Source organism: Vombatus ursinus, unplaced genomic scaffold (assembly GCF_900497805.2).
Source record: "Vombatus ursinus unplaced genomic scaffold, bare-nosed wombat genome assembly UNPS02014801.1, whole genome shotgun sequence".
Taxonomy (NCBI): domain Eukaryota; kingdom Metazoa; phylum Chordata; class Mammalia; order Diprotodontia; family Vombatidae; genus Vombatus; species Vombatus ursinus.
The window spans coordinates 4,823,503-4,848,959 of record NW_020954579.1 but is presented as its reverse complement, the minus strand read 5'-3'; the positions used below and the strand labels follow the sequence as shown (position 1 = coordinate 4,848,959).

Genomic DNA, 25,457 nt, shown 5'->3' with positions numbered 1-25,457 from the left:
TTGTCTTAGATCGTGTCTTGATCAGAGTAGCCAAGTATTTTACAGTTTGGAGATAAATTCTTAACCAAACAAAGGACAGAGGCAATAAAAAACACAAAAATAGATAACTTTTATTACATGAAGTTTGTTTCTATTATTCTATGCTGCACAAACAAAATTCACCTAGGATAAGAAGGGAAGTGGGGGTGGGGCATTGCATAAAATTTCTTTAATAAGGGTTTTGTATCCAAGATATATAGCAATAGATACATATATGACCAAAGGCCATTCCCAACAAATACATGATCAAAGGATATGAATGAACAGTTCTCAAAAGAATGGCAAAATTATTAACAACCACATGAAAGAATGCTCCAAGTCACTAATAGAAGAAATGCACATTGGAGCAGCTAGGTTGCACAGTGGATAGAGCACTGGCCCTGGAGTCAGGAGGACCTGAGTTCAAATCTAGCCTCAGGATAGACACTTGACACTTATTAGCTGTATGACCTTGGGCAAGTCACTTAACCCCAATTCCTTCATACACACACACACACACACACACACACACACACACAAGAAATGCATGTCAAAGTAACTCTAAAGTTTCAACTCCTACTCTGAAAATTGGCAAAGATGATAAAATATAGAAATTGTCCATACTGGAAGGCTTATAGGAATTTCAGCAAACTAGTGCATAGTAGGTGGAGCTGTGAATCAGTATAACCATTTTCGAAAGCAATATACACAGAAAGTGACTAAAATGTCCATACATTTTGACCCAGAAATTTCACTATTAGGCTTATACCCTGAGGGAAGTAGATGCTTATCAATTGGGAGAATAGCTAAACAAATTACAGTATATGATTATAATATAATATTATTGTGATGTAAGAAATTATAAATATGATGAATTCAGTGAAGATCTACATGAACTGATGCAGAATGAAGCAAGCAGAATCAAGAAAATCATATACACGTTGACTACAATAACGTAAATGGAAAGAATAACCATAAAAAAATCAAAATTTAATGTTGGAAATTTACAGAGAACAAGCATGGCTGGAAAGAAGAAATATGAGAAGATACTGCCATTCTACCTCTTTGCAGAGATAGGACCTTATTATTTCCTCTTCTTTCTCTTAAAGAGCTTTGCTTGTCTTATAGGATAGCTCTCTGGAAGGGGGAGAAAGAAGAATACTGGGGGAAATTATGGTGATATAAAAAAGACATCAATAAAAACTTATTTTTAAAAAGTTTAGTAATTCAGAAAAGAAGAAAGAACAATAGCTGGATGGAAAAGAAAACTCTTTAAGAACTGGACAGAGCTACCCATGTAGTAAGACATGAAGGAGCCTAGGAGAGAAGGAAAGAGCAAAGTTGAGGAGTCTTGAAGAAAGGGAATCAAAGGCATTAGAAAAAGGATTGGCCATGCCGGAAAATAGTGATCTTTCCTCTTCTGTGACCTGAAGAAAGAAGAGAATAGGTGATAATGCTACAAAGTGGAGAGGTGATGTTAAGAAGTTTTGAGTAATAGCAGAGGGGATGCTGGGGGATCTCACATCAGATTGACTCACTTCACTCTAAATGTCAAGTGGGGTGTGGAACATTGATTTAATGTAAAGAGGAAGAAAAAAATGGGAACAATCAATGTGAGGAATGAGATTGTAAGAGTTGGATGGAAGGACTGTAAAGCAGCAATAAGGGTCCAGATGAGGTTACCATAATTTTCTGAGTGGGAGAAATCAGCTTAATTGAAGAATTTTCTTTAGCAACGTTAACTACAGAGGAAGAAAGAAGCAATCATGAGATGGGGCACTGCCTTTGAGGAGGGAGGAGGACACTTACAGTTTTTGTTGGTACCTAGTCCATATGTTGTCCCCAGCACCAATTGGGAATTTAACACCTAATTAGCCCTTCCAATGATCAGCCTCATCACCCATGGGCCCAGTAGATGGGTGATAAAATCACTGGGGAGAGACAGGACAGACATCACTGATGCCATCACTAACTAGTTGCATTAGCATTTGTTAAACCTTACATCAACACATAACTTGGGTAGGGGCCTAGACCTTTCTTGTCCCCTAACTCATCCTTTACTCTCTTTATATTGTTTTATTTTTTGAGACTGGGTCTCTATTTCAACCAAGTGGGAAGTACAATGGCCACTCATAGGCCTAATACAGTACTGATCAGTACAGAAGCTATAACCTTCATTTTTCCAACCTGGGCATGGTCACTACTCTTCAGGCAGCCTGGTAACCTTCTATTCTTGGTCACTCACCATATTAGTGCCAAACTTAGTTTGGACATCTGATCAACTTTAGCCCTCCTGTAGTTTGGAACTTCTGAAGTCAAATGGTCCACTAGTCTCAGCTTCCTCTAGTAGCAGAGATTAAGGCACATACCACCACCCCTGGCTCACCTCCCTTTCTTAATTATTTACATTTAAATTCCTTAGAATATCCTGGCCTCCCAGTTCATCCTTTTCTTCAACTGCCATGACCATTATTTCTATTTTATTTCAGCCACCTCAGACTTCATTATCACTAAAAACTGTAGCAACTCCAACATTTTAAATTGCAATTCCCCTCTCTGCTTATAACCTCTTGTCCTCTCCCTCTATACTACTAAACCTAGTTTTCATTTTCAACATATTCTCCTGTCATTCCACCTACCTACTTAATATTCTTTTTATCTTTTCTGTATTTATTGTAGACTTACCTGAAATCATAATTACTACCCTGATGTTTTAGTTTAGCTGAAGATTTTTCTCTTCAAATCATTTTAACTGTATGTGAATCTTTTTTTCAAGTATGTTTCTAGTAAACAACATATTTTTGGATTCTGTTTTCTAATCCAATTGGCTTCCCTCTTTTGTTTTGTGGGTGAGTTCATCCTATTTTCACCCACTCAGTTCTCCTAGTTCAACTACCCTACTATGGCTTCCTATCACTGCATTAATTCATTTTTAAAAATTATTTTTCATGATTAACTTAAAAATCATTAACAAACACATTTTATAACACAAAGAAAATAAGATATTTCAGACGAAATGAACTTCTGTTACATATAATTTGTTTTTTAAAAGTGTATATTAAATTTAACAAAGTAGTAACAAAGTTTCCTGGTCTATCTGTGCCCCTTCTGAATGTCTTTTGTTTTCTTCTAGATATCATAAAATGTTTTATTAATTTTCTTTTCCTTCTATGTGTACTTTTATGTCTCTGTCACTAGCCTCTAATTCATCCCCTACATGGTATATAATCATAATATTGATTAGATCTCTTTAAAAGCAGATGTCTTTAAAAGTTATTTTCCTTACATTATTGTTGCCATGGCATAAACTATTCTCCTAGTTCCACTAATTTTATTCTTAATCAGTTCATACAAGTCTTCTCAAGTTTCTATGAATTTTTCAAATTTAGTACAATAAAATTTGATTACACTCATATAACAAAATTTGTTCAGTCCTTCCCCCAATTGTTACAATTGAGAGGTTGAGTGACTTACCTAGGATGTCAGAGTTAGACCTTGAATCCAGGTCATCCTGAATCTGAGGCTAGTTTTAGCCACTGTACTGCTGCCTCTCAGTATATAATTGTAATAAATAATGTTATTCCACCCCAACCCCAAGCCCTCTTACTCCTTCCTCCCTCTTTCCCTTCCTTCTTTCTTTCCTTTCTTTCTTTTTTAAACATCTCTATCACTACCCACTAACTTATCCTCCCCTATAGATGCCTTTCCCTTGTAACAAATAAGTAGAGTTAAGCAAAATCAATAAGCACGTAGTTTAGACACCATGATGCAGTGGAAATAGAGCTGACCTTGGGCAAGTCAGTTAACCTCTCCTGGCCTCAGTTTCCTCATCTGTAATTCTGTGATCCTATGAAAATAACTTATTCAGGTTTCTGATATTGAAAGTAACAAGTATTCTCTCTCCAAAATCCCTCAAAATCCATCATTTATTAGGAACACAAGGAAATATGTGTATTTGTAATAAATGTTACACACACACACACACACAGAAGTTTGTGTATATAATCACATGGCCCTAGGACACTGGAAAATTCCTATGGAAAAGGAAAATTGTGGGTTTACAGCAAAACCATAAGAATTCTGTCCACACAGTATTGAACAAATACTGCTCATGATGCTTTGGAAATGTGAAGGCAAGTTCTCTTAATAGTGTTTGGTAGCAGAAACTTAAATAACAGAAAATAAAATGAAACAAGACATCCAACCCTAATCTTTTCCCTGAACTTCAGTCCTTAGCCAACTGCCTGCAGTACATCTTAACCTTGATGTCCTGTCTGAATCTCTAATGCAATATGTAAGAAAGAGAACTAATTATCTTCTAGGCCTTTCTCCAGATTTCCCCAGTTTTACTGAGGGTATAACCAGCCCTCCAGTCACAAAGGTCTGCCACTTCAAAGTCATACTTGATTCTTTCCTATCTCTAGCCTCCTACATCTGACCCGTTGCCTAGGCAATTATTTCCACAATATCTCTCCCATTCATTCCCTTTTCAATGCTTACACGGCCACTACTCAAGTTTAGGTCCTAATCATCTCTCATTCAGGCTAATGTAATAGCCTCCCATTGGCCTCCCTGCTTTCATTCTCTCGCCTTCCCAAACCCTCAGTGATCAAAATAGTCTTAGGTCTGACCATGTCAGTTTCCCTACCCAAAAATCTTCAGTGCCTCCCTATTGCCTCAAGGATAAAATGCAGACTCCTCAGCCTGGCATTTAATGTCCTCCACAATCTGACTCCAGGCTACTTTTTCAGATTTATTTCACCTTATTCCTCTTCATACATTCAACATTCCAGCCAAATTAGCCACTAACTGTTCTGCAGACTCCACGTTCCTTCTCACACATCTGCGTCTTTGCTCACGCTCTCCCCTGCTTAGAATGCACAACCTTCAGAGTTCCATCTCTTAGAATTTTTAGGTTGCTTCAGGGTTCAGCTCAGTTCCCATTTTGGATGAGAAGGCTTTTCCAGAGCAGCCATTGTTAGTGTTCTTCCTCCCCAACTTGCCTGTATTTAACTGCCTGAATGTGTACAATGTTGCATCTCCCTATAGAGGAATGTTTCATTTTTTCTTTGTATCTCCAGCTAACACATAGGAAGCACTTAAGTATTTATTACATTGTGAGGTTTTTTTAATTGAATCTTCAATCTCTTCATGTCTATTAGCACCTTTCAAAAACAAGCTCCCATCTTCCCTATCCCTAAAAAAATTCATTTGACCCTGATTTCCCCTCATACTATCACAGAACATTTTTCCTCCATTTCTTGTATAAACTGCTAGTCATCTACATTCATGGCTTCCACTTCCTTAGTTACCAATGATCTTTCAACTGCTAAATCCAATGGCCTTTCCTGCCGGCTTCATTGTACTGTGACTTTTTATACCATTGATCAAACCTCCTCTGCCTCTTTCTTTAGCTGCTGTAACACTTCTCTCTCTCTCTCTCTCTCTCTCTCTCTCTGTGTCTTTCTCTCTCTCCCTCCCTCCCTCTTCCACCTCCCTGTTTCCCTCCCTGTCCACACCTCCCTCCCTCTCTCTTCTTCCTTTCTCTCCCTTGTTCCCTTTCTCCTCCCCTCGCCCCTGTCCTTTTCTCCCTTGCTCCCTGACCCCTCCTCTCTTCCCTAAGCAAAGGTACACTGTAAGGTTCTATCTTGCCTCTTTTCTTCTCCACTGTCTATGTACTCTCGCTTAATGATCTTATCTATTTTCACAGGTTTGATTATTTCTCTGCAAATGACTCTCAAAACACATACACACACATATCACAACTCATATAATGTATATATGTATACATAGTGCACTTCTGAGACCCTATATATATATATATATACACACATATGTATGTAGATATACACATATATCTACACACGTATAAATAGATAGGTGGTTAGATGGCACAGTGGATACTGGACCTGGAATCAGGAAGACTTGAATTCATATCTACCCTTAGATACTTATTAGCTGCAAGTCATTTAATCTCTAGTTTCCTCAGCTATAAAATGAGAATAATAACATTTACTCCCTAGAGTAATTGTGCAGATAAATGAGATGATATCTGTAAAGTGCTTTGCAAACCTTAAAGCACTATTTAAATGCTAGCTATTATTATTAGCATATGATATATTATATTTGCATAGATATAAATATGTATTTATGTACAGTTACATAATACATGAATATATTAGCATATCTCCAACTCCTGCTGGATCTGTTGGATCCTGTTGATCTCAAATTCAACACATCCAAAACAAAACTTATGATTTTTACCCCTAAACTCTCTATTTCTCTAAACTCTCCCTAATTCCATTGAGGGTACCACAACCCTCTCGGTACCTCAGGTTCATCACTAGAATTACCCTTCACTCTTTCCACTTTTTTTCTCCCAATATTTAATCATTTCTCAAGTCCTATAGATCCTCTTTATAGATAGTTTCCTCTCATATATACTATTATTTTTTTTTTACTCACATGGATACCACTCTAATTCACTCTAATCACCTCCTGGCTGCACTATTATAATAACTTCCTATTTGGTTTCCCTTTCTCCAGTCTCTCTCCTTTTACCAATAAACCAATCAATAAGCCTTTAATAAGCTCTGTTTATGTCCTAGGCACAGTATTAGATACTGAGGTTTGAAATAGAAAGAATGAAACATCCCTTCTCTCAAGGAGCTTACATTCTATCTGGGAAGAAAAGTACATATATAAGTTCATGCAAATAAAATATAAAAAGAATAAACACAAAGTCATTTAATGAAAGGTAATTAGGGAGGGAGAGTATTAGCAACTGAGGGACTCACAAAAGGGTTCATATGAGCTATGGACTCAAGAGACAGATAGTCTTAGCAACTAAGAGTCAAGCTATGGAAAGGAACAGACCCTAGGAACCCAGCTAAGCAGCCTGGCTAGTATGAGACACTGTACTTAAGGGCAGCTATGTGAATACACCATAAGGACACAAAGTCTTTTGAGGTCCTACTGTATCTAGTGGTATGAGTTGCCTTTGCCGTCAGTGTTACCCCTAGTATTTTACATGCACACCTCATCATTTTACTCTAAATTTCAGCTCACATTTCCCACAGACACATTTGTATTTGTGGCAGAGTATGCCCTATTTGTAAGGGTGGGGTATTTTATAACTACTGTTCCTACTACGTCATCTTAGCAAATGCCCTTGGTAAGAGTTAACTGTGTCTATCAGCTGACTGTTAATGGAAATCACACATATTTGGTGGGGGTGAGAGGTAGGGGGAAGTATCATAAACTATATTAGTAGTTATAGCCAACCTTAGGACACCTCTAGAACCTGAGATAGCAAGCATCTGGAGACCCAGCTTATACACATACCCTGAGGTGGGGTTACACATATATAAGGAAAACCAAAATATGTACAAAGTAATTAATTTGGAGAAGGGGTATAGTACAGGACTAATATGAAGGTCAGTTGAAAGCCAAGTTTAAACAGCTCTGCTTAGCATTAAAGGCCTTTCATAAACTCACACTAGCCTACATTTCTAGCTTTATCTAATATGCCTGTCCTTGTATACTAACTGAATTAGAATATTCTACCTAGAAGATACATGAATTATACAAACTGAACCTTTTTCTGAATTATTATTTATGTCTGGAATAACAGCTCACTTCAATTCTACTAAATGTCTACCTATCATTTAAAACCTAAATCCAGAAAGGTTTCACTGATCAACTTGGCCACTAACAGTAATAACTTCCCCAACCCCCAACCCCAAGTCCTATATAGCACTTTGTTTTCTAATTATCTAATGCATTTGGTATGTATTTTATAACTATCAGTGTTAGTGCCTCATTTTCCTCCTGAATTGTAAGGTCTAGCAGAACAGGGACTAGATCTTGTCTAAACTTCATTGCTCTCCTAATGCCTAACATAGCAGAGTCCAAACAGGAAGCACCTAATGTGAATATGAAGGATTCAGTGTCTTTGTCTGGATGAAAAAGTCAGTGTTTTTGTGTCTGAAAGGGGATATGTGTGTCAGTCTGAATGGGTCTATGTGTGTCTATGGGGCAGTCAGTTTGTGTTTGACGAAGGGTAGACTATATGAATGTTTATGTAAGGGGACCATTGTCTATCTTACGGTATCAGTGTCTAAGGGAGTCAATGTGTCTATATAAGCAGGTCAAAGTGTGTGTATGTTTCAGATAGGTTTAATGTGTGCATGTAAGGATGTTGGTATATATCACTGTGTGTATGTCTGCCTGAGATGGTCTGTGTATGTTTCTCTAAGGTGTTTACTATGTTTTGGCTTCCATTTAATGTCATCAGTGTATTTGTCCTTGAGGTGATCCATGTATATATGTTAGAGTGTGTGTGTGTGTGTGTGTGTGTGTGTATGTGTAGATGTGTCTGTAGAGTGATGGAATGGTAGAATCATTGGGCATCTGTAGGAAGGGCTCTAGTGTGCATGTCTGTCTATATGTGAGGTCTTTGTGTGTTCATGTATGTCATATAATGGGTAGGACAGTATGTTTGGGTTTATCTGATGGGCTCATTATATATTTGTGTCTTAGGGGTCACTGTGTATTTTATATGAAGGGATAAGAGTGTGTCTATATAAGGAGAATCAGTGAATTTGTATCTGAGAGAATTATTGTGTTTTTATAGGAGATTCCTGTATGTGAGAGGACCAGTATATAGCATCTACCTAAGAGGTCAGTGTGCTTAAGGGATGCATATTAGTCTACATGATGTCAGTGTGTGTTGTTATGTTGTCTATCTGGAGGAAGCAGTATGGTTGTCTGCATACATACACTGACTACCTCAGGCAATAATTCTTATTCGGATAGACAAACATGAATACAGTAAACCCGATGGACAGGCTAATATACACCAATCACCTAACATAATCACATTGACCCCTTTCAGACATATACATATACACACACACACACACACACACATATATATAATATATATATAATATATATATAATATATATATATAACTGCATCAGAAATATAAGACATTGAATCTGTCATCTGAGCAAACATCTCAGATTGATGTAAGTAAATTACATATGAATGAATTAAATGAATTAAAAAGCATTTATAGAGCACTTGCCATATGCAAAATCACTGTGCCAAATGCTAACCATCACCAACTGAGAAGTAAGTCCAAGAGTCCTTGAAATAGCATCATTTTCCCACTACCTGCCCTGCTTCCAGTCCACCCCTTTTCCCCAACTACTACCAAAAGCAAATGCCAACTACAGGTAAGCCATACTAGCTGAGGCAATACCATGAGAAAGACAGAAAGGAGCATGTGCCAGGCAGGCTTCCTAGGATCCTGTACACAAGAGTCCCAGGAATAGCATCACCTCCAAGGTCATGAGCCCTGCTTCCAGTCTAGCTCCACAACCATCCCCTAGGTAAACAATTCTTATGGAGATTCAACCTGCAAGACATGCCTCAGGCCCTTCCCAGTTGGGCTGACTGACATGCAATTATGAAAACATGGAGCCTCTGTTCTTTGTCTCTTTGTATAGTGCCCTGGTACACAGTGAATGCTGAATAAATGTTCAAAATATCTTTTGCTTTCCTGTTCTTAGGTGAAGTATGGAAGACAGCTATGATCTTGCGAGCTTCAAAGGCTCTAAAGAGCCACCAGGGGTCCAGGAACTGGATTCTATACCAGAGTTTGCCAGCAGCTGAGCCCAGTGAGGCACCAACACATTCCTGAGGATTAACCTGCTTGACCCAGCACAGCAGTGAACCCACGGTGTAGTCAAGACACTGAATCGTGCAGGCAATGGATTGACTCTCTCCATTGGCTATGCCACTTTTGGAAGCGAACTTTTTAGGTTCCATTTCACACCCATCAGATTAGCAAAATTGACAAGAAAAATGACAAATGTTAGAGGGGCTTGGGGATAATGGGTGCATTAATGCATTTTTAGTGAAGCTGTGAATTGGGACCGATATTCTGGAAAGCAGTTTGGAATTTTGTTTAAAAAGTTACTAAACTGCATACACCCTTTGACCTAGTGATAACATTACCAGCACTATAGCCCAAAGAGTTCAAAGAAAGAGGGAAAAGACTCATGTACACAAATACATATGGCAGTGCTTTTTGTGGTAGCAAAGAATTGGAAACTAAGGGGGTCCTCATCAGTTGGAAAATGGCTAAAGAAATCATGGTACAGGAATTCAATGAAATACTCTTTGCCATAAGAAACAATAAAAGGGATGATTTTAGAGAAAGCTGGGAAAACTTGCAGAAACTGATGCATAGTAAAGTGAACAGAAACAGGAGAACAGTTTATAGAATAACAACACTGTAAAAACAAACATCTATGAAAGACTTAAGAACTCCAATCAGTGCAATGAGCAACCATTCCAGAGGCACAATGCCTCCTGACAGAGGTGATAGATTCATATTGTAGAATGAGACATATATTTTTGATATGGCCAATGTGGGGATTTGTTTTGCTTGACTATGCCTTTTTGTTACAAGAATGTTTTCCACTTGATTTGCTTGAGTATGTCTATTTGTTAAAAGGATGTTTCCCACTTGATAGCTTAGAAAGAAGAGAAAATTAATTGTTGTTAAGTTTTAAATATTTTAATTTTTAAAAGGAAATTAATTTAGTGTGTCAAATGCTTTGTAGCAACCAATTTGAATCTGAGCCCACTCTCCCCAAGTACAGAAGTGGTAGAAAGGGGAGTGCACTCCCTGTAATAGGAGAAATGCTTTGTAACTTTGGTTCTTGCAACATCTTTTCATTAAATATCTCTTTGTAAAAGTTAATTGATTTTAATTGGTTAAATTGATAGCGGAGTGCCAATCACTAGGTCAATTGGTGATTTAGGGTAGATACCAACTGGCAGAACTCACACGATATTAAAGAGAAAACTAGTAGATTGATATTTGAGAGAACACAGTGGATTGGGAGCTTAAGCTAGTAAAATTATAAAGGCAATCACAACCTCTCCAGGTTACCCCTGAAACTGTGAGGCAAAGATACAGCTATTTAGCTCTCTGAGAATCTGACTCATCAGTGCAAGTGAGAGTTGGGCTAAAGACCCTCTAAAGTCTATAGATCTTGATAGATGTGTACATACTCTAAGGGATTCAGTATATATGTGTATATGTGTGTGTCTTTCTGAAGGCATTGATATATATGTTTCTGGTGGATCAGCAAGTAAAGGAGTCAATGTGTCTGTCTTATTTGGTCATTGATGGTGTTCAATGAAAGGTCATGGTATTTGTGAGAAGAGGGTCAGTGTATGTGTCTATATGATGCAGCCAATGTGTCTGTGTCTGTCAAGAGGGGCTGGATTGGAAGTCAGTATGTCTGTCTAATGTGCTCAGAATGTATGACTCAAGTGGTTACTATGTTACTCTGTGTGTGTGTGTGTTTGTGTTGTGTGTGTGTCCCTATCTCAACTTCTACCTCACCCTTTAAAACTGGATATCACCCAAGGTTCTTTCACTGGCCCTTTTAAAAAATCTCTGTACTTTCTCCTTTGATCATAAAACCCTATGGCATTCTACAAATGACTCCCAAATCTGTATCTACCCAACCTTCTCACACACACAAACACATACACATCATCATCATCATCATTATCTCTATTCCTTTATTTCCAGTTGCCTACCAGACCTTTCCACCTGGATGTCCTACCAAAACCTCAAACTCAACATGTCCAACACTAAACTCATCTTCTTCCCCAAACCTCTTTTTTACCTTACTTTCTTGATTTTTGTGGATGGCATCATTGTCTTCAGTATCATTACCCAATGTCATCTTGGAATTGTCTTCGACTTTCTTCCTTAATCCCCCTCCAATATTCAGTTCAATCCAACCAGAATTTATTAAACATCTATGACACAAAAGGCATTGTTCTAGGCACTGGGATACAAAAAACAAACAAACAAACAGGTCTTGCCATCAAGGAGGATATTACATTTTAAAAGATAAGTTTATGCAAGAAAATCTGAGGAAAGAAAGAGCAGTAGGAGGATCAGGAAAAGCTTCCTGGCGGAGACACATTCCAGGTGTGTAGGACAACCTATACAAACACAGAGGCAAGAAATAGATTGCCAGGTTCCAAGAGAAAACTGTCCTTCAGATGAATGTACTGAGAGAACCTGTCTGAAAGTAGCTTAAAGACAAAAGCACTGACTAAAGGTAGGGATAGCCATGATACATTGTTGTCCACCAATTAATTTTGTTGTTGTTGTTGTTTAGTCATTTTTTTAGTCATGTCCAATTCTTCATGACCCCATTTGGGGTTTTCATGGCAAAGATACTGGAGTGGTTTGTCATTTCCTTTTCCAACTCATTTTATAGATAAGGAAAGGGAGGCAAACAGGGTTAAGTGACTTGCCCAGGGTCACATAGCTAGCAAGCATGTGAGGCCAGATTTGAACTCAGGTAGAGGAGTCTTCCTGACTCCAAGTCTGGCATTCTATCCACCGTGCCACAGAGTTTTGAAGCATATATCTGAGAAACTCTAAAGCAGAGAATTGCTGGGGCACTGTTAGGTGTGAGCCTGAAGAGAGTATTCCATTCAGGTTAAATTTTGGGATGAAATAAAGCACTTGTAAGACATTGAACAGTTAACAAAACTTTGTCTGAACCTATCAAGTATATACAACAAGGAGGCAGTGACACTTAGCTTGTAGAGATAATGCCTTCCTGAAAACACGTCTGGTCAGCAGGGCAGGGTATGGTGACCTGAATGGTCTTCAGGCAGTTTTGTCACTATTTAGTGAAAACTAATCCCTGTTGCATTCTTGTAATGGGAGGAAGGGGAAATCGTGGCAGATGTTGGTCCTATCACAAGAACTATGGGTAAATGGTATATTTTCTTTTCGTCAAATAAGATATTCCATCTTCCAACACTGAGCATTCTCACTGGCTGTCTCTCATGCACTCCCTTCTCATCTCTACCACCTGCTTTTCCTGGATTCCTTCAAATCCCAGTTAAAATCTCACATTCTACAAGAAGCCTTTCCCAATCCCCCTTAATTCCAGTGCCTTCCCTCTGTCGATGATTTCCAATTTGCTCTATATGTAGCTTGTTTGTAAATAGTTGTTTGCATGTTGTCTCCCCCATTAGATTGTGAGCTCCTCAAGAGTAGGAAGTGTCTTTTAACCTTTCTTTATATCCCAGCACTTAGAACAGGGTCTGGCACATAGGAGACACTTAATAACTATTTATTGACTGACTGATTATATTATGGCTGATAAAAATATGGACTCTGGATTTATCAATCTAAGGTAAAAATAGGACATTACTCATAAGGCACAAATTTGAGGCATTAGAAGCAATAAGAAAAGAAAGAAGAAGCCAGAGATCAGAAGAATGAGAAGATACACTAGTCACCAAGACAGAAACAAACCAAAGAAGAATCAGATAAGAGCAGCTGCTTCAAGTTGAGTCATTTGAGAGAACTGACTAAAGGCCAGCAGGCTCTGCAGCTGCTGAGAGCCCACTGGAGAAGCAGAAATCTGCTGCCATGTGAAGAGCTGGCTGGACTTGCTGCTCTTTAGCCCCATCTAGAGTTCAAGAGCTTACTGAGGGCAGAAAAGCACTGCAGATGCTCTGAGAGCTGATTGGTGGAAAACAAAATTCTTCCTTCATGTGAAGAGCTGGCTGGCTAATTGCCCTCTAGTGCCATCTACAGACTAGAGAGGGAAAACCTCTGAGGGGCTTGACTCTGGTGTCCTCTATCGTCCTCTACTATCTGAAAGACAGATATTCTTCAAAGCCCCAGAGAATTTTTTAATTCTCTGGCTTAAAGGAGTGCTTCTCCCTGAAATATATTCAGTGCCCAGCATTATAGGTCCTGGCCTCAGGGATACCATTTCAGTGAAAAAGTGTAATGATGCTGCATTATTAATAGAGCTTGGCACTGCTTCAGTGGCCAAGAAAAGCAGAGAAGCAGCTTTGTCCAGCAGATCAAATAGGAAGGCTCAGAAGAGAAGCAGAGGACACGTGATACAGAATAGCATTCAGGCCTGTGGTCCAGAGTTGTGAGTTACTCCAGGAACACATGCCTCAAAGCCAGGTTTTTGTAAAGGTTTGTCCACTCTTCCACAGATAGTGCACCCATTGGTGAGCAGTCTATACCTTTTGCAATCCAATCTTTCTCAAATCACTCCTCAAAAAAGTACCAAAACTTGAAGTTTAGAAGGTATGGGTTTGAATTCAACCTTAGATATTTACAAGCTATGTGACCCTGTGAAAGTTACTTAATAGCTATTTGCCTCAGTTTCCTTATTTTTAAAATGGGGATAATAATAGTGCCTTCCTTGTTGTGAGGATCAAATGAGATAATGTATGGAAAGTGCCTTACAAATTTTAAAATGTTATTTAAATTTGTTACTGTTATTTTTCATATTACAGAGTTTCTTGAATGTAAGGCTGAGGAGATTGTACTTTAGTAGGCAAACTCTTCAAGGTTGGCTACAATTTGGTTCAAACCTCCTTTCATAATTTTGCTGTCAAATAGTCTGTTTCAACCAAACCTGAGTTATTTTGTCTTTTACCCAACTGGGCCTTCTTCTAACTCTGTCTTTTGCCAAGACTTCTACCATACTTGGATTGAACTTCCCCAACTCAAGCATCTCTTCTCCTATGAATCTTTCCCAGACACTCCCATCAGTCCACTCAGATGTGAAAGCCTTCTCTCCTGTCTGATTTCTTACAGCCCCCTCCCCAGGGCCTTTCTTATCGCCTCCTCCTTTATAACACAGTTACCACCAGACAGTATTTATCTAGCTCCTTGCTAGCAGCTTTGTTTCTTTGTATCCTCTTTAGTAATTTTTTTCTCAGTCACGTCCGACCTCATTTGGTTTTTTTGTTTTGTTTTTGGCAAAGATACTGGAATGGTTTGCTATTTCCTTCTCCAGCTCATTTTACAGATGAGGAAACTGAGGCAAACAAGGTTAAGTGACTTGCCCAGGGTCACAGCTAGTAAGTATATGATACAGAAAAGGAACTCAGGTCTTCCTTACTCCGGACCAGGCTCCTTATCTACTGTGTCATCTAATTGCTTTTTGCCAACAGCAGGTCTCTAATTTGGAAGTTAGAGAATCAGGGTTCAAATCCTAGTTCTCCCACTTACACCCTTCTAGGCCTTAGACAAGTAAATTCATGTCAATGGACCTCAGATTCCTCTTTTGTAAAATGAGAGGGCGGGACCAGATGATGTCACGACCTTCATGTTGTTGAATGAATGAATGAATGAATGAATGAATGAATGAATGAACGAAAGAATAAATTAATCAGTTAAAGGATAAAAGAACAAATGGGGGTTCATTGTGTGCAGAGGAAAAAGGTAAGGCCAGTGCCCGCGGGGCTAGGCCGAGGGGCAGACTCGCCACACGCAACGAGCGAGGCAGGGTGCGAGGGCAGGCGGCCGCAGGAAGTTGCGCGTCCTCTCTTCCGGCGCGGGGAGATGACGCGCAGAGCACTTCCTGGTTGAGAGGCTCACGGCAGAGCCCCTGAGCAGGGACTGCCGGGGGCCTGCGGGCTGGCAGGGATGCACCGCCGCGGGGTGGGCGCCGGCGCCATCGCCAAGAAGAAGCTGGCTGAGGTGATTCCCCCGGGCCTCTCGGGAGCTGAGCTCCCCATTCGTGCCCCCGTCCCCGAAGCCAGGCACCCCCATCCCACCCCATCTCCGCAGGCTGGAGCCTTCTTCATCCCTGGGCCCGGCGACCCCCAAATCAGGCTTCGCCCCCTCACTTTCTGCTTTTCCGGTGCCGGTTACCCCAGGCTGGGAGGGGACCCCGAACCCCAGCCCCCCCATCCCCAGGCTCATCCTAATGTTGTTCTCCCACAGGCCAAATATAAGGAACGAGGCACTGTCCTAGCCGAGGACCAGCTGGCCCAGGTGAGCTGGTCGGGGTCATAAGGTCACAGAATTTGAAGCTGGAAGGGACCGTTTAGTCCAAGGCCCTCTTTTTACAGATGAGGACCAGGTCCTTATCCAAGTCCTCTGACTTTGAACCCAGGGCTCTTTCCACTATAACAGGGGAGGAGGCTGGTTTAGCTCGCACAGTTACATGCTGAGAAGTTGGTGAGTTCCGGGGTCCAGGCTTTTGCCTTCATCTAACTTTCCAAAAGGGAGACTCTCAGGGCAGCGAGGTGGCTCAGTAGATAGAGCCCCGGCCCTGGAGTCAGTTCAAATCCGGCCTCACCCTGAGCAAGTCACTTAATCCCTAATGCCTCTTCCCCCCTCCCCCAAAAAAGGGGGACTAACTTTTTACATACTGTCACTACTTTTCCTGGAGCTCAACCTTTAAAATTGGAGAGACAGTTCAGAACATCCCAGTTCAAAAAGATTTGGGCAAGTCAATTTATTATCATTACTCATCATTCATTATCTCATGAAGATTACAAGGTTGTGGGGAAGGAAGGAGATAATATGGGTGTGGGGGTGGTTTGTACATTTCCTAATATGTAAAAATATTATTAAAATGATAGACATTTACTATTCACATACCAATTACACACATACACACCCAGGTACCCACAAAAGTCTCATGAACTTTGCAGGCCAGAAATACTATAACATGTATATAAAACAAAAGCCATTTCTAATCATCTTCATAAGCTGTCATTTATATATGAATTTAAGGTTTACAAAGCACTTAACGTATGTTCTTTACTGCTATGAAATTCTGACTTTTATAAAGGAGATGACAGGTGTAAATCAATTAAAATTTCCAAACATCATGCTTAAGAAAGGATCAAACTAATTTACTTTGGGGGGAGGTCATCTTGAGAAATGAACCAGTGATTTCTGCTGGCAGGGTAAAAGGTACAGGAAAAGAAATATGTATAATACAAAACAAGATATAATTCCCAAGTTGTTTTTATGTGGCTTTGTTGCTGTCTGAGTGGTTTAGACCCCTCAAAGACTGGAATACAGGACAGGGTGGTCTGGAATGAATTTATAGACTCAAGCATTCATTAAGTCAAGGTGGCAAAGATTTATTGTTATGCTATACAGCGGGCAAGGATTCTCAAGGAACCTGCAACCTAATAGGAATGATGCTAAAGCTTATATAGGAAAAGCAGTGGATTGTGTTCCAAGTATGCTAATTAGGTGATAACATACAACCTTACAGGCATCATTCACTACTAGAAATGGGGGGGGGGAGGAATTGGGGGGAATAGAGGGTTCCTAAAGGGTATATTTTTGGTCTGTTTTGCCTGTAACTTGACCTCTGGATCATAAATGATAGTTGAGAATCAGTACATGATAGTTTTGTTGATACAAGATAGTACAAGGGAAATTCTACAGAGGTCAGCTTGTTCTTGTAACAGGGAGAGATAGTGTACCTCATCGGGCCCACTCATGTGTTAATGCCAGGGATAGGGTCTTTGGGCTAGGGAGATAACTGTCAGAGATGGTGCCTTGAGGCTAGGGAGAAATATGATCTTGGAAGTGAGGTCCAAGTACAAGCACCCCATCAGCCTTAGAAAGCAGTAAAAAATACCCTTACCTCTTAGATCATGCCTAAATTTAGTGTTCCCCTTGACTTATCAATAGTGTAAACTCCATGTATCTAAAATATTTTTTACCAATTGAATCTCATTTCTTATAACAAGACAGAGGCTCATTTCTTCACATGGCAGTTAGATAGGAGTAAAGAAAAGGAGGAAGACAGGTAAGAGGAACAGAAGATGGATATTTCTAGGTACTTTCAGCCTGCCCTCCGCCTGTGGGCTAAGGGTCCAAATGCTGGCACCTGCCTGTTGCTTAACTGGGCTTCCCTTCATATTCCCCTGTGTCTCTTCCACAGATGTCAAAGCAGCTGGACATGTTCAAGACCAACTTGGAAGAATTTGCCAGTAAACACAAGCAAGAAATCCGGAAGAATCCTCAGTTCCGGTTGCAGTTCCAAGACATGTGTGCCACCATTGGGGTTGACCCCTTGGCCTGTAAGGCATTGCCCCTAGGGGTTCCACTCTACCTCAGAATTTCAGAAGAGAAGGGTATCAGTTAGAGATCATTATTAACTGACCCCTTATGGGGAGAACCAGAGGCTGTCTCCCTTAAAGAGCTCTTCAACAGATGGGGAAAAGACAGTTCCTGGCCTGAAGAAACTGTCAGTTTAATAGAGAAAAAATAGATTGTGGTGTAGTCTAAGTGGGTTGCTTGTCATTACTATTCATGGATTATCATCAGATTTTTTAATATCATCCCTTCATTACTCTTCCTCAGCATTTTCCAGGTCACCTCTTCTATCAGCCTGTCTTTGTATGCTCACAGAAGGCAAACTCATTTTCACATGTATCTAAGCCATATAGAATTAGGAAGGGACATCTACTGTGTTCATGCAGTGCATTCCAAGCCAAGTAGAAATGGTTTTTTAAATTATCTCCACCACTTTGCTTATCTAGTAGTGGGGACGACCAAATAAGTGTTGAAGGGTTTTTGAGTTAAGGAGTGAGCAAGAGTTAAAGAAAGGCTTCTTATTGGAGAGTAATTTTGAAGAGAAGATTGTGGAGTAGCAGAATAACCTTGGCTTTTCTGCTTCCTTCTTTTAGCTGGGAAAGGATTTTGGTCTGAGATGCTGGGTGTTGGAGACTTTTATTATGAGCTGGGTGTTCAGATTATTGAGGTGTGCCTGGCACTGAAGCATCGGAATGGAGGTGAGGCCTTCTACTGGGAAGAAGAGGTGGCCAAACCGCAAACACCAAGGCTACTTTGCTTCTCAGGTTCACCTAATCCATGTCCCTGCTGATCAATTCTTTCTTTTTTGGGGGGGTGGGAGAGGGCGAGGCAATGGGGTTAAGTGACTCGCCCAGGGTCACATAGCTAGTAAGTTTCAAGTTTCTGAGGTCAGATTTGAACTCAGGTCATCCTGACTCCAGGACTGGTACTCTATCCACTGTGCCACCCAGCTGCCCCTGATCAATTCTTAAAGAAACTGTTTTGAAGGCTTGGTCAATCCATTTCAGTTGAATCCATGATAAGTCTCCACATCTAAGGATAGGGGATAACTTCTTTTGCTCTTCATGGCATTTTGCCAGTCTGATCTCTAGTTGTTGAGGAGAAGAGGCCTAGGATGTAGGTCAGGCTTGTTCTATGACATGCTCTATAGCCTAGAAAAAGTCACTTAATCTTTCTGGGCAAACTTCCCAATTGTTAGTAAAAGGACTCTCAGTCCTGCCATGCTGGGTTAGCTGTCAAGCTGTCAGCCATGAGATAAAATAGTCCATTCAAAAACTGCTAAGGGGACAGAGGCTTCCAAAAAGTCTCCAGGTGTTTACCGTTTTGTTGACCACATTGGATTAACTGTGCATAAGTTGGTTAGGATAGGAATTTGGACTTGGACCTGGGATTTTATTAGTATAGGAAACTCCTCAGTGAATAAATAGGTGCAGGTTAGCCCCTTCTTCTCTACGTCTTGTAGTGTTAGGAGTACTGCCTAGAGCAGGGGTAGGGAACCTGCAGCCTTGAGGCCACATGTAGCCTTCTAGGTCCTTAGGTGCAGCCTTTTGACTGAGTCTAAGTTTTACAGAACAAATCCTTAATAAGGGAATTTGTTCTGTGAAGTTTGGATTCAGTCAAAGGGCCACACTTGAGGACCTAGAGGGCCACATGTGGCCTTGAGGCCGAAGGTTCCCCAACCCTGGCCTAGAGCATTGTGGTTCAGATACTTGCACAGGATTACACAGTTAGTATATATCAGAGTCAGAACTCGAACTCAACTCTTTCTGACTTGAAAGCCAGCTCCTGATCCAGTAAGTTAGTTAAGATAGCCAAAATACCTGTAAGTCTGTTGGCTATGAATGGATATTGTCTTAGTGTCAGTAAAAGATTTTGAACTTTTTAGAGGAAAGACTGTCCTTAATTTTCTATTCTCAAGTCCTGTGATCCTCAAAAAATACTTCAGTCCTATTGGCCCTAATGGTTCCTACTCTCTACTCGTGGTTGATTATTTGTGGGGGAGAAGGGCAAAAGGAATTCAGCAACTTAAGGGATAACTTTTAGGCCCAATCTGTAATTGGGGTGACTCCTGTGAATAGCCGCTGCTCCTACAGGGATTCTTTCCATCTGATTTGTACTGTCCCATCCCCTTAGGTCTGATCACTCTGGAGGAACTACACCAGCAGGTGTTGAAGGGAAGGGGCAAGTTTGCTCAGGATGTCAGCCAGTAGGTATTTCCTTCCATTCCTTTGGGGATGAGGCAGATTTCTTTAGAGATAAATATAATCACTTTGGGTTCAAGTCCAGTCTTACCTAGAGAAAAATTGAAAAATAGCTTGGCTAACTGCTAGATACCTTCATCTCTTCCTGTCCGTATAATTTCTGGCAAAGGAGACCAGGGAGATATAAAGATATAAAGGAAGAAAGATCAATTTAACATGGGATGTAAATTGATTTAGTTGACCTGAGACAAACATTTTTAACCTTTTTTGTGTTTCCCCTTTGGCATTCTGGTGAAGCCAGTGGAGCCGTGCTTAGAATAATGTTTTTAAATTAATAAAATAAAATACATAGGATTACAAAAGAGACCAATTATACTGAAATAACAGTTAACAAAATATTTTTAAAAACACAAGTTTATGGTCCCCATTTCAAGACTCCCTTGACCTAAAATATTCCTACCCTTAATTTGGGGGAGGATAAGAGGTTGATTGTGTATTATACATAGTAATATATGGTAGGTTCCCAAGGAGCCAGCCCCCAAGTATGAGAGCATGGAGCAATAGATCTTCAGAAAATAAGGGAACAATAAAGGATTGCTAGGCATACGTACTACTTAGACCCACTACTCATCGAATATGAATGAAGAGAGTGTGAATGGATGGGGCTCAAGCAGCTCTTATAACAGCAATCCTGAGGGATTAGAGCAAGCACACCAGCAGCCCCCGACCTCCTTTCTCCATGACTGGTCAAAGATGCCTTCTTGCTAGGCCGGGGGAGGAGAGATTGAAGTTTGGATTCTTTGCTGAGTGGGGTCACAGGACTGAAATCTCTAGCTCTGGAATATCTTAAGCCATTTGGGGTTCCTTCTTTCATGCTTTCACACTAGCAAACTGGGGGCAGGACTAAAAGGGTAGGAGTGGTTGGTCTTGTCATTCAGGTGCCGTTGAATCACTTCTCCCCCATCTCAGAGATGACCTCATCCGGGCCATCAAGAAACTGAAGGCCTTGGGCACTGGCTTCAGCATCATTCCTGTGGGAGGCACTTATCTGGTCCAGTCAGTTCCAGCTGAACTCAACATGGATCATACTGTGGTGCTGCAGCTAGCAGAGGTACCTTCCCCCCCCCCCCAGCTCCTGCAGGGTCACAGAGGTCAAAGGAGACAGCCCCAAACACCTCAACTGCCCCATTTCTCCTTGTATTCCTCCTCTCCACACTCATCAAGTTTTTTAACCAAGAGTCAGTTACTCAGGTAACAGGTACATAAAGGATAGGGTCTGGATCTGGACCTCTGCCTGGGTAAGGAGACTTCCTCAACAATCCCTTATCTGCAGCTTCTGTCTTAAGGGAGCCGCCTAGAGCATGAGAGGTTGTGGCTTGGCCGGGATCACATAGGCTGCAGTGTCAGCTTCAGGAAGCAAGGCCACTAAACCAAAATGCCCCCAGGGACAGTTCAGAGAGCACTGCCTTTGTCTGTCAAGACCTGGTGCTTATTGTGTGACCCTGGGCCTCAGCATCCTTATGTGTAAAATGAGGGAATTGGACTCAGACCCTAAGGTCCCTTCTAGCTCTAAATATATTTTTTTTAATGATAAATTATTTGTAAATACTAGCTAAGAGGCAAAAATTTCTTGTGGGTAGAACATAATAGATGAGACCATAGCCAGCCATCTGAATGGTCCCCTCCCCAATTTTTCCCTAAAAAAAGTAAATTGATCCAAGTTATAGTATAACTGGTCATTCAAGCTCCCAGAACAAAACTAGCAAACATATTGCCCACCATCCTACTCTTACCCTTCCTGGGACTTGACCTTTCTAACTCAGGAATGAACTCAACACACACACTGCTGCTTGGGCTATGCCCAGTTATCATTTTCTCTACCTCCAGTATAATCCAAGTCCTTTTTCCTGGGATAGAGTGGGGAAAGCATTGTGCCAGGTTGGGGGGGGGGGGGGGGTCAGGGGAAAGCACACAGTCCCTGCTGATTGGACCATGTTCTTCCTCCCTCCAGAAAAATGGTTATGTGACAGTCAGTGAGATCAAAGCAAGTCTCAAATGGGAGACAGAGAGAGCTCGGCAAGTGCTGGTAAGTGTGCTTAGAATGGTTAGGAGAGATGAGGCCCTGAAGTACCGTGCAAAGCAGAGAACTCATCCTTTTAGTTCATTTTGAGGAGGGGTAGCAATAGGGCCTTATGGATTGTCCATTGGCCCCTTTTCTTATAGTGTTCTTTCTGTTTTCACTAGTGATTAATATTTCTCTAAGGCAGAGGTTCTGAATGTTCCTTTTTAATATTTTATAACTATTTTAAGAGAATTGCTTTCTTTTTTGTATATTTGTGTGTATTTGCATTTTAAAAAACATTCTAAGAAAGGATCTGTAGGCTTCACCAGACTGCCCAAGAAGGCCATGATACTGGACCAGATAAGTGCCTCCCACAGGAATGATGCTAAAGCCAGTGCCCAAGGAAATAAATAGGGACTCTACCTTCCCTGAGCTAGGGTTACTATGTAACTTGCAGTGTGTACAGGAAGGCAAGTTGTTACTGGAAGACCTCTCTTGGTCCTTGGGAAGCCTGACCCTAGAATAACTGTCAGAATACCTAAATTTTATGTGTGTCTATGTGTGCATGTGTATATACTGGAATACTGTTTTAAGAATAAAGGGAATTAACAGTATATATCATTATACAGCACAGGTGTTAGTTTATATGTGTAATAAAATTTTATATCTGGGTTTTAGTCTCTACTACTAATTAGGTGGCTGATTTTTGACAAGCCAATTAACTAACATCAGTGGGCCCCAAAGAGATCATCTATAAAATGCAGATGATGATAATACTGGAAGGCAGGAGACTAAATCAGCTGACCCCAAGATCCATCTCTAGGATTTATAGCCCTGACCTCTTCTCTTCCCCCTACAAGCATTTATGTATCACTTTTTACCTCTTTAGAGCACTTTCTACACATCTTTTGGTATAGTAGAAAGAGCACTGAGCTTAAAATCTAAGGATACAGGTTCAAATCCTGCTTCTACTACTTCTTATGTATCTGGGCAAGTCATTTCACCTCAGGCTTTAGTTTCCTCATCTGTAACCTAGGTAAGGCAATAATACTTATACTATCTACTTCACCAGGTTGTTGTGAGGAAAGTCCATCGTAAACCTCCAAGTACAATACTATACCCTGGTTATCAACTGGTCTATTCCCACCCCCAGCAAGACTGGGAGGATAAAGGGAGGTGGTAAGGACAGGGATTTTTCAGTTTTGCCGATAAACAAGATTAACTTGCTCTGTGATCTCAGACAACTTGTGTTCTCCCATCACTTCATGATCTTTTTAATATCTTATGCTAAGACCAGTCCTCATTTCCCTCCCACAACCCAGGCAAACAAGAGGCAATTTTCTCTGTACTTTGGTTAAGGAACAAAGCCAAACAGGTAATTTCAGACCATGCAGTAAGCAGGTGGAAGGTCCATATGAGTGTGGTGAAGGCACTCATCTGCACTGTTTAGGGTGAAAACCCCACTGAGGCAAAAGGAGGTTTCAATTTGGCTGTGGCTCCTTCCTGTACCATCTCTGGAGACTGTCCTAGCTCACTCCCCACTATAACATCCTGCCAAGTGGTCACCAGCCACCTCCTGAAGGCCTCCAGTAATGAGGAACCCACTACTACCCAAGGATGCTCATTGCACTTTTGAACACATCAAATTGTTCAGAAGTTTTTCCATTATATAGAATGAATTTTCCTCTCTGCAACTTCCATTCAGTACTTCCAGTTCTAGCCTTTGAGGCCAAGCAGATCTAATTTTCCTCCATATTTGTTCTCCAGACTCTTGAAGACAGCAGTCTTGTCCATCTTCCCTCTCTGTTCTTCAAGTGAGCCTTGTATAGCAGTCTCTAGTCATCCTCAGCCCCCTGATTGCCCTCCTCTGGATAGGATTTAGCTGTTCAACCTCCATAAAATCTGGGACCTAGAATGTAACACTATATTCTGTGCTCTGACCAGAGTGTGCTTTCCTCCTCTTTTTCTAGATTGTGTTTCTCATAATGCAGTCTCTGCCTGCTATGTCCTAGAGCCTCTAAAACCTGTCTTTTCCATATAAACTCATCTATTCTATTCCTAGGAGCACCTACTGAAAGAAGGGCTGGCCTGGCTGGATCTGCAGGCTCCAGGGGAGGCACACTACTGGCTACCAGCTCTCTTCACAGACCTGTACTCCCAGGAAATCACAGCTGAGGAAGCCAGGGAGGCCCTCCCCTGACTCTAGGTGGAAGCAGATCAGTGGGAAGAATGGAGGAAGACAGGGCAAGATCTACCAAGGAAGCCTGAACAATAAACATTTTTGTAAGAAAACGGTCCCAAGTTGCCACTTTTCCTCAACGATTTTTTAATACCTAAGGTTTTCTATTAATGGAGGTTCTTGTTAACCATTGTCATCCCTGGCACTTTTATATTCTTTTTTGTTTTTCAAAATACTACTATCCTAACAGTAACTGTGAAAGAGGTAGAGCAAAAATAGAAACTCAGGCCCAGAAGTGTAGGGTCGAAGTTCTACTAAATTCATAGATGAGTTGAGCCCTGGAATCTGGTTCAGTCTCCCAGGCCATTCTTTTAAGTACTTGGTAAACATCTATAGGGATGCAAACCATGAACAAGCTTTTTACTAGCTTAATGCTCATTCACTGATTTGCCAAATCAAATTCCCTCCTATCCCATTTACAACTCTACTTTGAACCAACAGTCTGAGTCACCAGGTAAGGCCTGAGAAGCCCAAATGCTTTATTACTTCCTTTACCTTGAAGGAAGATTAGCATTTTGCCCAGGAGGCAGCAGAGCTGAAAGAAGCTGGATGGCTCTTTGTACTACCCTGGGGTCTTCACAGAACTGTTTCTTTCGATCAGCATAGGAGTTATTAAATAAATAATAAAAAAGATGATGCCAAAATATCACCCCAAAGTAGTTTGGATTATCCACAAAGGGGCTCCTCTCTCAGTCCAGGACAGTAATATTTAGGCAAATAACCATTTCCTTTACTATCCTCCCACCTCCACCATGTAAGACTCGGGTTTCTTCATCTTCCAGTAAGTTTCTGCAGGCCTGAGATGGCCCAGTAAACCATATCCTTAACGAGGACAACCACTCTCAGGCAAAGATTCTAATAGCTGCTAACTGGGACACTTAGGCACTCCCTTCTCAATCTGTCCTCCAGGAACAATAACCAACAGCTCCCCAACAATTTAATGGGTTTCTGCATCATCTTCAAAGAAGGCAACCTCTATTATGATAATGG

At 40.8% G+C, this 25,457-nt stretch overlaps 1 protein-coding gene across 2 annotated transcripts; it reads left to right on the top strand.

Annotated features, from left to right (window-relative positions):
- The first annotated feature begins 15,489 nt into the window (after window positions 1-15,489).
- SNF8 (SNF8, ESCRT-II complex subunit) lies at window positions 15,490-24,523 on the top strand. Of its 2 annotated transcripts, XM_027872679.1 has the most exons (8): window positions 15,491-15,595; window positions 15,842-15,892; window positions 17,811-17,949; window positions 18,559-18,663; window positions 20,099-20,171; window positions 21,136-21,277; window positions 22,178-22,252; window positions 24,291-24,523. In XM_027872679.1, the coding sequence occupies exons 1-8, from the start codon at window positions 15,542-15,544 to the stop codon at window positions 24,426-24,428; spliced, it is 777 nt and encodes a 258-aa protein (XP_027728480.1). In that variant the 5' UTR covers window positions 15,491-15,541; the 3' UTR covers window positions 24,429-24,523. The 2 variants fall into 2 exon arrangements, with proteins under 2 accessions (XP_027728481.1, XP_027728480.1); XM_027872680.1 differs by lacking the exon at window positions 18,559-18,663 and having other exon boundaries at window positions 15,490-15,595.
- The last annotated feature ends 934 nt before the right edge of the window (window positions 24,524-25,457 follow it).

What these genes read in the sequence shown, in the direction of transcription:
- SNF8 (XM_027872679.1), top strand. Translation starts at nt 15,542, where the DNA reads ATGCACCGCCGCGGGGTGGGCGCCGGCGCCATCGCCAAGAAGAAGCTG. An exon ending in ACTGAAGCATCGGAATGGAG is followed by an intron (nt 18,664 to 20,098) that starts GTGAGGCCTTCT and finishes CCATCCCCTTAG; the next exon opens with GTCTGATCACTCTGGAGGAA. An exon ending in AGAGAGCTCGGCAAGTGCTG is followed by an intron (nt 22,253 to 24,290) that starts GTAAGTGTGCTT and finishes TTCTATTCCTAG; the next exon opens with GAGCACCTACTGAAAGAAGG.